The 14,968-nt window shown below is 45.9% G+C and overlaps 1 protein-coding gene and 1 long non-coding RNA gene across 6 annotated transcripts in view; one reads left to right on the top strand and one right to left on the bottom strand.

Moving 5' to 3' along the window:
- LOC309337976 (uncharacterized protein) overlaps positions 1-1,719 on the top strand; it is a 73,153-nt gene extending 71,434 nt beyond the window's left edge. For all 5 annotated transcript variants that reach the window (XM_081855054.1, XM_081855053.1, XM_081855059.1 and 2 more), the window contains one exon: positions 1,492-1,719. In XM_081855054.1, coding sequence (XP_081711180.1) covers positions 1,492-1,496 — 5 coding nt within the window. In that variant the 3' untranslated portion in view covers positions 1,497-1,719. The remainder of the gene's footprint in view (positions 1-1,491) is intronic.
- A 7,957-nt stretch (positions 1,720-9,676) lies between these two features.
- On the bottom strand, positions 9,677-13,650 carry LOC309338931. The gene is made up of 3 exons (XR_014155105.1): positions 13,492-13,650; positions 10,942-11,058; positions 9,677-9,987 (listed from the first exon to the last, which is right to left on the bottom strand). It is a non-coding gene; the product is annotated as an uncharacterized lncRNA (long non-coding RNA).
- Positions 13,651-14,968: the final 1,318 nt, after the last annotated feature.

Genomic DNA, 14,968 nt, shown 5'->3' on the forward strand with positions numbered 1-14,968 from the left:
TCTAGATTGTGCCCGGTTCTGAACCCAGGTTTTAAGAGGGTAAACGAGTGATTCAAGTGTTTTCCAAGGCTGGTGACCAGAAGGGTACAAGATTTGAAAGCTGTTTCTTTTGGGGAATATTGGAGGAGCTCAGCATGTTCAACCTGGAGAAGAGAAGGTTAATATTTGCCAGGCTGCAATGGGACATTTTTCCAGAGGGCAGGACTGGAAACAAAGGGGGTGGGGATAACAAAGAAGCAGGTTTTGAGGGACAATCTGTGAGGGATCTTGTCATTGAAGATCTTGCATTGAGCAAGGGTGGGCCCAGTAGATCTCCAGGTCACTTTTGGCTCTCCATCCAGCTGTACATTCACTGAACTTTATCCTGCTCTTCTTCCCAAAGGAGACTGGGGCACAAATATCTCTAATCACTTCATATAAAACTATTCATATAAAACTATTTTAATTATATTATTTATTTGACTTATATACCACTCTTCATCAAAATATCCCAGGGTAGTTCAAAAGATAAACACAAAAGATAAAAGCACAGAAGTATAAGGAGAAAAATTGAAAAGAGATTTTTGTTTCTTGCCTTTTTTGATTATAAGTCTAGGATCAGGGGATGTTTTCCCTTCTTTTACAAAATGCTATCTGTAAGTCCCAGTGAAATGCTATATTTTGGAAAAAAGGATAAAAATACAGCAGATAAATAAATAAGGTCCCTGTAAATGTGACCATTCTATCAAAAAATGATGTTGACCAGAACTTCAGTCAAATCAGAACTTTCTTCTTAATGCCTGTCCATCTAAATCAGTTACCATCTTTCTGTCCAGATGAAGGTGCCATATAAATATTAGAATAAAAGATAAAATAATAGCACCACCTTTCCTGCAAGATGCTGTGTCACTTTGAGGGTCCAGCCTTTGCCATCACCTCCTACAGCAATGGAGTAGGGGATCCTCAGGTCTCCTGAGAGAGCCAGTGTGGTGTAGTGGTAAAGAGCGGAAGTCTCGTAATCTGGGGAACAGGGTTCGCGTCTCCGCTCCTCCACATGCAGCTGCTGGGTGACCTTGGGCTAGTCACACTTCTTTGAAATCTCTCCCACTCACCTCACAGAGTGTTTGTTGTGGGGGAGGAAGGGAAAGGAGAATATTAGCCGCTTTGAGACTCCTTAAAGGTAGTGAAAGGCGGGATATCAAATCCAAACTCTTCTTCTTCTTCTTCCCTGGGTTTTTGTGTGGTGGAGTCCTCAAAGTCAGCGGCTGCCAGTGTCCCATCCTGACATCCAGGATGAGTCAGAGGATGTCAGCACTGATGTTCCTCTGAGAGCTCTTCTGGGGCTGAGCCTGCATGTCCTCTTCCTTTCTGCTACAGATTCCTCAAATGTTCCTTTGAGTCTTTCTAACACAATAATCCTACGATCCTCCGTCATCTCCTGAAGGTGAGCAATCTGACTTCAAGCTCATGAAAGTGCGATCGATTACAGATTTCCTTATTTCTTTTATTCAGGATAATCCCCAGTGTGTGGTGAAATGGAGGGTTCTGCCAGAAGGGAATCATCAAATGCTGCCCGTCTGGCCTAACTCTTCCAGCTTACTGTGGCTTCAATGCACAATGCTGTTCCCTTCAATGACATCCGTGAGCAGCCCACCTCCATAGGTGTGAAAGCCTCATTGCTACACTGATTCTTCTGGATCTTTGCTTGTGGAAGTGGGCCTGATCAATCGATTTGTGAAAGCAGACAATGAAATAAAGATCAATCTGTTCATATGATCATCTAATTAAACACATATTAAACTGCAATTGAGAAATTGTATTTATTTTATTTTTTTTAAAAAGCATCTATGGCTTAATATGACCCAACTCCAGTGGAAGCGCATCATATCTGCCCAAGATCCCTCTTGATAGGAGTCCTCATCCCCGAGTCCCAGGAGCAGATAACTGCAGCCATTGCTTTCCATGCACCCAGGCAGAGCTTGGGTTTCGTTGCCAAGTTGGTTATGTGAACACAGGTGGGATAGGCTGAATTCAACCCAGACTGCAGCCCTGACCTAAATGGAGCTGATTATTCAGGAGCCACTGCTTTGTGGGTGCACATAGGTCACTGAGAAAGAAATTAGCAGTGGGAAGGAGAAACTATGGTAGGAAACCATTTTGGGGACAGTGAAATGAACTGAGGAAAGGGTGTGGGTTTGTGGGTGTGATAGCGAGATAGTGTCAGTGGCTCCCATGAATGGGCTCACCTCATCCCAATGCTGCTTATAATTTAATCAGATATCCACCAGCAGTTGTGATTTGACCTGGACATCCCAGAATTACAGAAGTTATCCCACCTTCTGATAGGATGTCAAATGTACGTTTCAACATCTCTTTGGCTCTGCAGCACTGTAAGTAAAGAGAACCTTCTTGTTTCATCCAAAGAAGGCTTCTGCCTTAGAGCACTTTCCCTTCAGCAGAGGGAAATTTCAGAGAAAATTTTAGGCATGAGGTTCCCTTACCTGAACTTTGTTCTGGTCTTTGCAATTGCAGTTGAACTGAACAGTCCAACCAAAAGAGGTTGCATCAAACTGCATTACAGTCAAGCTGCCACTTCCTTTTTATCCAGGTGCTGTGAATTTGGCAGCAGCTTTTGTGAGATGACAGGAAATCTATTAATTGATATGGAATGAAAATAGCAGGAGAAAAGTTGTCTTTCAGGTAAAACTTAGGAAGCTCTCCAAGATAAATAAGTTGCATAGGCAATTTATTTTGGCACAACAACACTATAAGTAAAGAGAACCTCCTTTTTCCATCCAAACTCCACTTCCTTCTGCCTTAGAGCACCTTCCCTTTGGTAGAGATCTCAGAGGAAACTCCAGCCCTGAAATTCCTCTACCTGAGCTTTGCTCTGGTCTTCATCCTCTTCCCCGTTGTTGCAAGTAAGAGAGCAGTTCAAGCTCAGTGGGGGAGCATCTGCTGCAAATCCAGAAGGTCTCAGATTCAATCCCAGCTATTTCCCCAGATGGAAACCCTGAAGAACTGCTGCCTTTCAGTGTAGACAACACGGTGGAGACTGTTGTGACTTTTAGAAATATGACTTATTCACACATTTACAAACTGAGCCTCTGCTAGAGTCTTCCCACCTCCTTCCCAAAGCCTAGTTAGCACTGTCCCAGATGTAGGAAGGAGATGGGAGAGCCATAGGACCCTGCCAGAGCCCTCACGCCTCCTTCCCAATGCCTGGTGCCCTTCTACCCAAAGCAAGCACTTAGAATCATAGCATTGTAGAGTCGGCCATCTACTCCAACCCCCTGAAAGGCTTTGGGTAGGAGGTGGGAAGATGCCCCTTGGCTTGGCGACCTGTGTATGGGAACCGGTCACACTGCCCTAAATCTTCCTCTGGACTCAGCTACATTAGTTTTAAATGCAATATAACACTGGGACACCAGATGGCGCTGTAGAGTTCCATCTTTCATCAACTTGATTTCCCATTACACATTTTCTTGAATCCTGAGCACAATAGCAGGAATTTCAGTGAAGCTGGGACACAGGCAAACCTGTTTTGCTCCATTGTTCCGTTACATCTTAATGATAAAAATAATGATGATAATTATTTAGTTATTTGGACCCCACTCACCTTACCGGGTTATGCGGAAATCGATCTCTGAGCTTGATCGATGGAGCCGCGATCTCAGACAGCTTTACGATCCCAATCAGTCATTTACAGCGGTCCGGCACGCTTCCTTCCAGCTGCGCAAGTAAGTCTGCTGTCTCTTTGGCCACGGCTTAGCAGAGTAGCATACAGCGGTGTAAAACAGTCTTTTTCTCCCTTGCTCCATGCAAGCATACACAGACAGATTCGTCTATTTACAGCTGTTTATTGGAACATTTCAGCCCATAAAAGACCAGGGCTTCTTTCAGCCATGTTAAAACATGTCCGTCTCTCTCAAGACACACAGAGAGAACAACAACAGTACAGTCTCCTCCCAGACTCCTCCCAGCTTCTATAGCTGACGTCGGAAAGTGACGCACTGCTCAGAACACTTAACCAGTTAAGTTCTGAACCCTCACACACCCCCTTGCGTTGCTTTCTGACAAAACCTGTGTAACATCTTCAGCAACACCCTGTGAGATCAATCCCTTCCCCAATGCCTTGCGCCCTACCTTGGCGTACCTGTTGGGCATCTGTGGAATCACCTCACAACTCTCAGAATCGCACTGTGCGAAACTTACCCACGTACCTGTGGCCTGGTACCTCTCAGGTGGAATACCCTTGGTTGTGCGACTGGATCGCCTAGGCACAAACTCTGGTGTTTCCTCTGGCTCACTGTCACCAGCAGATGTGTCCTCTGCATCACGGGATTCCCCCTCTGACTTAAAGCGTCTTCGAATCCTCTCCATTACACTCACAGGAGAACTAGGCTCACTCTTGGGCTGTCCTTTCCTAACAACTTGTGGAGACGCCCCACCCTGCTCCTGACCCTGGTCAGTGACCTGGTCGTCATCAGCAGACTCAGCCTCTTCTTCCTCCTCAACAGAACTGTCCTCTGGATCAGAGAGACATTCTGAAAGAACATCACGCTGTGCAGAAATCTTTGGCCTTTCATCCTGCTCAAAGAATTCAGCGTGTTTACTGATCAGCACCTTACTCTGATCACCTGACAGGTAAGCAAATCTCCATGCACGAGCGTCTGGCTCATACCCACAGAAGATCATTTTCTGGACTTTGGCTCCATCTGGCCCTTGCAAAGCCTTAGGCACAGGGACAACCGCAGGAGATCCAAACTTGCGCAGAAAGTGAACCTGGGGTTTTCTGCCATTCAACAACGAGTACGGTGTGTCACCTAACAGTGAGTTGTAGACACGATTCCAGGTGAAAGACACACATCGGATTCCCTCCAGCCAAAACTTTGGAGGTAACCTGGCTTCTTTCAGCATCACCTGTCCAGCCTTAACCAGAGCTTCACTTCTCAGCTCTGCTACCCCCCTCTTACTGGGTGAAGTAACTGTGTGACGTATCCCTCTTCTGTGAAGGAACTGCTGCAAAGCAGAACCAGTGTACCTAGCATTTCTGTCACTGACGATTGCTTGCACCCTGGTGGAGAATCTCTGTTCCACCCCCTCAATCCAGCTCTTGATCAGCTGTGCTGCATCGTCCCTGGATTTGAGGCCGTGGGTCCAGGTGGTCTGCGAAAAATCATCCAAAAAAGTTAGCAGAAACCTGGCCCCTCCCAGACTTGGTTCCTTGACAGGACCGGCCAAATCTATGTGAACCAGCTCAAAAGGTTTAGTGGCAACCCGTTCCACCTTTGGGTAACTGCACCCTTTCACCTTTGCTTGCTTGCATGTGGTGCAACTAATGGCACGTCCACAATCTCTAATTTTACACCCTCTGGTAACCTCAGGAAGCACTTGCAGTTCCTCTACAGAACTATGATTGGTCCTCTGATGCCATGCACAAGCACACTGAACATGAGTGGGAACTGTAGCACGCTGCGCCTGTGCTCTCTCAACCTTCCCCTCACCCCCAAGAGACGTTTTAAGAATGAAAAGATCATTCTGCCCCTTCTTAACCTTGGCAAGTAACCTCCCTCCTCTGGAGATTGTGCAGACATCATTTTCAAAACAAACTTTGAACCCCTTATTTAACAAATAAGGCACAGATAACAAACAGTGATGCGCCTCTGGGACAATACAAAACTCCATCCTTTCCTGCAAAACAGAAAAATAGGCATTAGCAAATTTATAAACTTCAGCCCTTTGTCCATTTGCAAACTTAACAGTTTGTCCCTGTCCTTTAGGAAATGCCGTGCAATTCCACATCCCGCCTGCAGGGGTCTCTGGAACCATGTTGCGGTTAGCTGCAGAGTCGATTACAAAAGCCATTTCGAAATTTTCCATTCGGCCGTCTTCGAACAATGCCATACTCGCAGAGACTTGATAAGCCTCTTCCTGTTGTTTACCACGACCACCTGGCTCAGTTCCACGCCTGCCTGTCTTCCCAGGCCTGTTGCCATGGAAACCCGCTTGATTCCCATGGGAAGTGTCCTTGCAAACATCCTGCATCGGCTCTCTGCTCCGGTGGGGGCAATTGCCACGCAGATGTTGAACTCCAGTGGAAAAACACTGCCCGGGGCTCCTCCCAGCTGGCATGGCCTTCCTCCTTCTGGAACGGCGCCTCCCACCAGCCTGGCCCCCCCTGAAGTTGCTCTCCGCTTCAGCAACAGTGGAAAGTTTCTTAAACTTGCCTTTGGAACTCTTCGCCCCCCCGATCTGCCCAACAGTGCTCCTTGAGACTGAAGTACCGGGAACTGGGGCCGCAGCCATCTTGGGGCTCTCCATTTCTTCTCCAGGGCCCTGGCCTCCTGCTGCAGTTTCACACAAACTTCGCAGCACATTCCAGGCAGCCCCTGGTGTCTGTACACCTTCCAAATGAGGCCTCAGTGAAGCATCAACGCATGCTCTGAGCATATTCAGCTCTTGTTGCGTTTTCTGCTGGCCATCTTCCCAGCTAAGGGGTGGTGCTTTTGGCTCCCTCTGGCTTGCTTCCCAAAGCCCATGGACCAGGAACCAGCCCCTTATTCTTCTGCTCCAGGTTGCCCAACTTTTTAAAGTGAGCTTCTCCACCGGTATATCCTGGCTCTCTGCCATATTCTCCCGTTCTCCCAAGGTGCCCCTCAAGCTGTACTTACTCAGAACTCAGTACCAGCTCCTCCGGGCTCTCCCTTCTCCGTGGAGAAACGATTTTTCAGCTGCCTTTTAGCTTTTAGCTCTGTCTCTGAGCAGCTCTGCCTTCCAGCATCAGGCAAGACTCACTGAAAGCAGCCTCCACCTCCGGCCAGCTTCCGTGCCGACTTCAAAGCATTCCTGGAGCTCACACCGACTGTTTTACGAGCGTTTACTGACCTTCCATAACCTATGCGGAAATCGATCTCTGAGCTTGATCGATGGAGCCGCGATCTCAGACAGCTTTACGATCCCAATCAGTCATTTACAGCGGTCCGGCACGCTTCCTTCCAGCTGCGCAAGTAAGTCTGCTGTCTCTTTGGCCACGGCTTAGCAGAGTAGCATACAGCGGTGTAAAACAGTCTTTTTCTCCCTTGCTCCATGCAAGCATACACAGACAGATTCGTCTATTTACAGCTGTTTATTGGAACATTTCAGCCCATAACAGACCAGGGCTTCTTTCAGCCATGTTAAAACATGTCCGTCTCTCTCAAGACACACAGAGAGAACAACAACAGTACAGTCTCCTCCCAGACTCCTCCCAGCTTCTATAGCTGACGTCGGAAAGTGACGCACTGCTCAGAACACTTAACCAGTTAAGTTCTGAACCCTCACAGGGTTGCCACAGCCTCTCTGGGCGGCTTCCAGCATATACAAAAACATATTGAAGCAGCAACACCTCTTTACTGCTGCCAGAACCCTCTTCCAAAATCCCGTGAAGAAATGAGAACAACAACCATGAGGGAATGAATAACTAAAATCTGGGCCATACATGGTGAGAATAAGAGGGCAGACAACAAAGAAATGCCTTTGCCAAGAAATGAAGTCTTTTTAGAAGGTACTGAAGTAAGAAGGCATAGGAGAGTATAAAGCCATTTTTGTTACCTGGAACCTTTCAATATTATTATTATTATTATTATTATTATTATTATTATTATTATTATTATATTTGTGTTTGGAATTCATATGTAAATGTAGCCCTAGTGTTTAATACTAGATGTGCTGGTCCCATGGGTTACCCGAGAGGTGAGGTCCAAGTCCGGTCCATGGCCAAAGGTGCAATGTGGAGGCAGTCCGTAGTAGCTGAAGCTGGGTGCAGGGCAGGGAGTCGGGTGAAGTCAGGAACAGGCAAGCAAGCAGGGAGCCAGGGCTGGTCAGGAGCTCAGGAAGGAAAGCAAGACACGGTTCAGGCAGGAACTAGCAACCAACAATGTTGCTCCCACAACTTGGGACTGGGGCTGGCCGGCTTTTATCTGCCCCGAGGCATAGGGTGACCCCGATCCTTTGGTGACTCACCACTCCTGGCCTGGAGGTGAGCACTCCTCCGGCAGGTACTTAGTTTCCTCCGCCTCTCTGCCCTAAGCCTCTGTAGCTCAGGAGAGGCTGGACCCAGAGGCAGCCTCAGCTTCCCCTGACGGGGCTGAGAGTGGAGCACCTGCAGGCAATGGGTCCTCCATCACCTCAGGGGCCAGAGCAGACTCAGCTGGTGCCTGCACCTGAGGATCCAGCACAGGTGAGGACCCTTCAGGCTCATGCCCCAGCTGGTTCTGGAGGCGGGGAATCCTGTGCAGGCTGGGATCCCTCAGGTCCAGCGTCTGAGTCCAAATCCCAGGCCATTATACTAGATATATTTTAATACTTGTATTTTATTTTGATTGGCATCTGTGATTATACGTTGTCTTGTTATGGTCAGGCTGCTGCCAGCAACTCCCAGCCGGTTGCCAGGAAATGTTTCTTACCGTCCTTTTATAATTCAGTAATTACAGAGAGAGACTATAGAACCCAGCATCTTGGATAATGGTGTTGTTCCGAGTGAATCTCCACAGTGGCGTAGCGTGGGTTGTCAGCACCCGGGGCAAGGCAAGTAATTTGCGCCCCCTAACCCGTGGATTTGCGCCCCCTAACCCGTGGATTTGCGCCCCCTAACCTGTGGATTTGCCCTAACCCCAGATGTTGCGCCCGGTGCGGCCGGCCCCCCCTGCACCCCCCACGCTACGCCACTGAATCTCCACCCTCTTCCCCTGTCTCTCCCACTTCCTCATTCATCACTTCTACAGGTGCTGCTACGCACCCTCTGTCTTTGAGCTCTTTGCTCTCAGACTTTCAAGGCTCAACAGGTTCTGGGAGAGAGGGGGTCAGGAGTGCTTTCTAAAGACACTATGTCCATCAGCTGTTGCCCCCCCCCAGTGCTTCCTCCTCCTCATCTCCCATTATTTCCAAATCCCCCCCCCATCTGCCTCTCAGCTGTGACCTCCCTCAAGACCCTGTTGTAAATCTAAACTATCTTCCACTTCCTCCTCCCTGGAAGGGTCAAGCTGAGGAGGCTGTCTCCACCATTCCTCCTCTGCCCAGTCCCTGACAGTTATGAATTAATGTGTATGAATGAAAGTTGAAAAGAATGAAAGACCCAGATGAAGATTGAACCTGGGATCTTGATCACTAGGCAGGTTCTTCAGTTCCTCCCCACCCCTCCACTCACTGGAACCTCTCTGAGTCCCTTCTCTCATTCACAGAAATTCCCACCCCTCAAAAAAAAATCTGAGTCCTACTCAGAGTAGACCCATGGAAAGAAATAGACCTAATGCAGCCATGTCCATTAACTTCAACACCACTAAATGCCACCCTCAATTATTTGTGGCCACCCACAAGGCAATGGCTCCTTAAAAATCAGCTTCAATTCAGTCATGCTTTCAGTCTGGGTTGAGTTCAGCCTGTCCCACCCATGTTCCCATAACCTGTGTGCATGAAAAGCACTGGCTGCAATTATCTGCTCCTGGGACTACTTGATGAGGACTTCAGTCAAGAGGGATCTTGTGCAGATATGATGTTCTTTCACTGGAGTTGTGTCATATTTAGCAGTAGACACTTTTTAAAAAGAAAACAAAAAATACACATTCAGCAGATTTTCAGCAGATAAGATGTTCTTTCATTGGAGGTGGATCATATTTAGTAGTAGACTTTAAAAAAAAAAACACACACACACAAAAACTTTCAATTTCAACTTTGCAAAATTATTTTGTGTTTATTCATCTGAGCAGACTGATATTTATTTCATTGCCTGCTTTCACAAATGAACTGATCAGGCCCACTTCCACAAGCAAAGATCCAGAAGAATTGTCGTAACCATTGGACGTTCACACACACAGATGTGGGCTGCTCACTGGTGTCACTCGGGGGCACAGCATTTTGCATTGATGCCACAGTTAGCCGGAAGAGTTTTACCAGACGGACAGGGTTCATTGAGTCCCACTTGGCAGAACCCTCCCAGTCTATTGCACTGGGGTGTTGTCAGTGGTTTGTCTGCAACAAAGAAACAATGAAATCTAGCATTGATGGCCCTAAAGTCAGGTTCCTCACCTTCAGAAGATGTGTAGAATTGTAGAGTTTGAAGGGTTCGAAATAACATCTAGTCCTACCCCAGTGTCCCTATTTTCCAAGGATATTCCTGATTTAAAGAAGCCGTCCTAGTTTCTGATTTGATCCTGGAATATCCCACTTTTCCTTAGGACGTCCCTATTTTCATTGGAGAAATGTTGGAGGGTATGGAGTTATCCAGCACCCAAGTTGTCTGAAGTTTTTATAATATTTAATGTTTTGTTATGTGTGTGTGTGTGTGTGTGTGTGTGTATACACCTTTCCACCGGAGCGATACCTATTTATCTACTTGCACTTTGAAGTGCCTTCGAACTGCTAGGTTGGCAGGAGCTGGGACCGAGCAATGGGAGCTCACCCCGTCGCAGGGATTCGAACCGCCGACCCTCCGATCGGCAAGCCCTAGGCTCTGTGGTTGAGACCACAGTGCCACCCGCTCGCGTAGACCAGTTTAAAAAGTCTAGGACACCAATTTTTATGGCCTTCTAGTGACTATGGTGGGTCATTTGCCAGAATTAATGTATTTAGCTTTAACTCTGGAAGTGTGTACTCAATTCTGATATAACTAAGCTTCATGGAGAAAAGTACACATCAGAAGGCTCAGTTTGGTCACTAGATGCAGAACCTAGAAGTGCAGCTTGAGAACTGAATCATACTTTGTATTACTAAGAATTGGGTTTAGTATGTCCTGAGAATAGTATCAGCTACTCTGATTTATAAACTGATTGATCACTGCTTCCTTTAGCACAAGCAAAGCCTTGCTTCTGCTTCCTCCAACGAAGATCTAGAGCGTAGATCAGGAAATCAGAATGAAAAAGCAGGATTAAAAATGAACAAACATTCCCCCTTGTTAGCATGATCAACTCGTTGGATTTCACTTACTCTTGCAGCAGTTTCCATTAATGCCACACATGGCTGGAATATATCCATAGGGACATTTCAGAGTTAGTGGCACCTGGCAATATCCTCCCTGTTCTTCGCAGCTTTTGGCAGGTTGCCCTGTCAAAAGAGAGGGACATAAATTGTCATGACTTGAAAAGACGTCTTGTGCAAAAAAGGACATTAACTGGTTGACAACGTTTTGTTTTGAGCATTGGAATAGCACTGTCAAGTATGAGACCCAGGCTGATTTGGTAGTTAGCGTGTCAGACTAGGGCCTGGGAGACAAGGGTTCAAATCCTCACTCAGATATACAGCTCACTGGGTGGCCTTGTCACTCACAGCCTGATCTACCTCACAGGGTTTATTCAAGGAAGGGGCTGGACCCCCCAAAAAAGTTTGGCAACGGCCATGAGCACACACTTTAGTCATGTCATGTGGCCCTGGACCACCTCAGTCATGGGGGCAAGGCAGCATGCCAAATTGATTCTATACATCTTGTTAGGGAATCATTCTGCCAGAAACAAGTAGAAGGTTCCAGAAGGTTCCAGACCTTTCCTTTATGGAGTGGCACTCTGAGCTTAATTAGAATCAGCTGGTTGTGCCAATAAAAAGAAGACCACTCAGATTCAGTTTTGCAGTTGCCTGACGACAGACGTTTGTCCAAAGAGTGCTGCCTGTAAAAGCTGCTGACGGACTGTTCCTGTAATTTACAATGTACTGGAGATAAGAGTGGTTTTGTCTGAAAGTGCGCTGTTAATTGCTGGTTTTTTTAACAATTGGAAAATATTCTTTGCTATCATAATGCTTGTACCCGGTCTGGGAATACAATCTCTTTACCGAGGCTTCACAGAGTTTAGTGAGTCATCTTTCAAACAACTTTTTGTTATTGTCCACAGCTTCCGGGGAGAAGATTACTCTGCTAAACAACTGAAAGAGGTTTTACCTACACTAAGGGTACCAGACGTCCCCGTTTCCCAGGGACAGTCCCCGGATTTACACATCAGTCCCCATACAAAATCCATTGAAGTTGAAAAGTGTCCCTGGATTCATTGAAAGAAATTGGGTAACCTTATGTAAAGAAAAAGAAGGTACTTTGTATCATATGTGGTGGGAATGTAGAGAAGTTAAAAAATTCTGGGAGATGATATATAATGAGTTGAAAAAGATGTTTAAAATGATATTTGTAAAAAACAACAACCCAGAAGCATTTTGTTAGGGATTTTAGGACGAGATCAGCCAAGAAAAACAAAGAACTACGTGAGAAGGACAACAGTGACTTCAAGGAAGAATGGGAACTTTTTACATACTACTTAAAGAAGACAACAAAATGATTTGGACTCCTTGGCAGGCTTTGAATAAACATCCACAAATTTATTAGTAGAACATATGATGGATAAGGTAATGATATGCACAATTCTACAATATGCAGAGAAAAATATGTATAAACAAATCAGAGACGGGAACTGAGGGAAGTCTCGGGGGGTGGGAGAGGAAGAGAAGGGAGGGAATAAAAAGGGGGGTGCAATTGGTTATGTTGATTGATAATTTGTGTTGTTAACATTTTTCAATTAAAGTATATTTTTGAAAAAAAGAAAAAAATCTGGTAACCTTAACCTACACTCAAGTATCCGTGCAGGGAAAGTGTGTGGACGGTAATCTTTTAGATCTGTCCACAGGGACATAGTCTCTTTGAAAGTGATTTTTTCTGGAATCTCCTCTGTAGTACTGCTGATAGGAGCACATTCAGTCCCACTAGGATGTATGCCCTGCGTTGATCTGGGTGAGTCAGGTGGCACAGATAAGTCAGACAGCTCTCCCTCTCTGGCCTTTGCCTGCAGCCTGCGTATTCTTCAGCTCACATCCAACTGTGCTGGCTACTGCCCTTCTCGCTACCAGCCAGGTGAGGAGGGGGAAAGGTCCACCCATTTGCCCAGAGAACACCATCACTTCTTTGGTTATACTCACTGGGTCTTTAGGTGGCAGCTATGGTGGTCATTCTCTCACAAAGAAGCTTGTCTGGCTAGTTCAACAATGAAATCCTCCATTAGATTTCTACCCTTGCTGAATCCAGCAATCAGAAAGGACTTGGGCATCATGCACACTAACCCCTCCAAACTCACAACAGTATATCTGTATCTGAAGAAGTGTGCATGCACACGAAAGCTTATAGCCAGAACAAACTTAGTTGGTCCCTAAGGTGCTATTTCAACTGTGTCAGACCAACACTGCTACCTGCCTGAACAATATAAGTGACCACGATGGAACCTGGAGTGTGCCTCTGTCTGTAACGTTACTGCTTTCACAAAAGCCGTCTATTCAAATACGGTTTTATTATGAAATGCTTTCCTTCTTCACCACCCCTATTTTGGCAGCCACACAGGATAGGAAGCTCTCTTCTACACAGTCACACTAGTTCAGAATTGTCCACACTGAGGGGCAGCAGATCTCCAGGGTCTCTGGTGGGGGGAAACCCAGCACTTTGCAGAAACACCTGCAGTTTGAACCTGATACTCCCCCATCCCCACCCCCGAGCTTGAGCTGTCCTCTTACCTGCAACAACGTGGAAGAGGATGAAGACCAGAGCAAAGCTCAGGTAGAGGAACCTCATGGCTGGAGTTGTCTCTCAGATCTTTGCCCAAGGGAAGACGCTCTAAGGCAGAAGGAAGTCGAGTTTGGATGGAACAAGGAGGTTCTCTTTACTTATAGTGTTGGAGTGCAACATCAAAGAGATGTTGAAACATACATTTGCTCATCTGGGTGGGGAAAGTTGCAAACAGGTTTTTCCAGTAACTCAGCATCTGAACCCTCCAGGCCCTTTTCTCTTGACTCACCCTAAGCTATTTACTTCTCTTCCTAAGATTTACCCGCAGAGCCACCTTTCTCATATGTTCACAATCTGTCCTGTGCTCCAGGCCCTGCTGTTTTATTTCCATAACAATTAGCAGATTTCCTGTAATCTCAACTTCACAACACCTAAATGGAAAGGAAGTAAAATAGTTTTGCTGTAATGCAGTTTGATGCAACCTCTTGTGGTTGGACTGCAATTGCAATACCTACCAAGAAAGATACTTTTCAGTGTGCTTTTCTCCTGATCTGCACATTTTGTGCTTGTTTTTGTGATGCACAAGTTTTTATGTACACTTTCTCCATTATGCGGTTTTTAATGAAAAATAAAATAGTGGTTTTATTCCATCATCCGTAAGAAGATTTCACCATCACTGAAATATTGCCAAATCTGACCCTCAGTCTGAAGGTACATTGTGGCTTTTAGAAATATGATTTATTCACCTATTTACAACTTAAGTCTGTATGTAGGGGGTCCAGAACTCACAGAATGGCCCAGAAAAAGGTGGTCAATGCAGTACTCACTATAGAACACAATTAAAAATTGCATGCAAAGAAACATGGTCTTTGCTTGTTTGATTCTGTATTCATTGGTGTTATGACCACAGCAAACTAGGGCAGGTTCTTAAAGAAATGGGTGTGCCTGATCACCTCATCTCTCTCCTGAGAAATCTCTATGTGGGACAAGAAGCTACACTTAGAATATGGATATGGAACAACTAATTGGTTCAAAATTGGGAAAGGAGTATGACAAGGCTGTATATTATCTCCCTGCTTATTTCACTTATATGCAAAATTTATCATGCAAAACGCTGGGCTGGATGAATCCCAAGCCGGAATTAAGATGGCTGGAAGAAATATCAACAACCTCAGATATGCAGATGACACAACCTTGATGGCAGAAAGTGAGGGGGAATTAAAGAACCTTTTAATGATGATGAAAGAGGAGAGTGCAAAATATGGTATGAAGCTCAACATCAAAAAAACTAAGATCATGGCCACTGGACCCATCACCTCCTGGCAAACATAAGGGGAAGAAATGGAGGCAGTGAGAGATTTTACTTTCTTGGGCTCCATGATCACTGCAGATGGTGACAGCAGTCACGAAATTAAAAGACGCCTGATTCTTGGGAGAAAAGCAATAAAAAACCTAGACAGCATCCTAAAAAGCAGAGACATCACC

This window comes from Podarcis erhardii (genome assembly GCF_964252035.2).
Source record: "Podarcis erhardii genome assembly, chromosome: 3".
Lineage (NCBI taxonomy): Eukaryota > Metazoa > Chordata > Lepidosauria > Squamata > Lacertidae > Podarcis > Podarcis erhardii.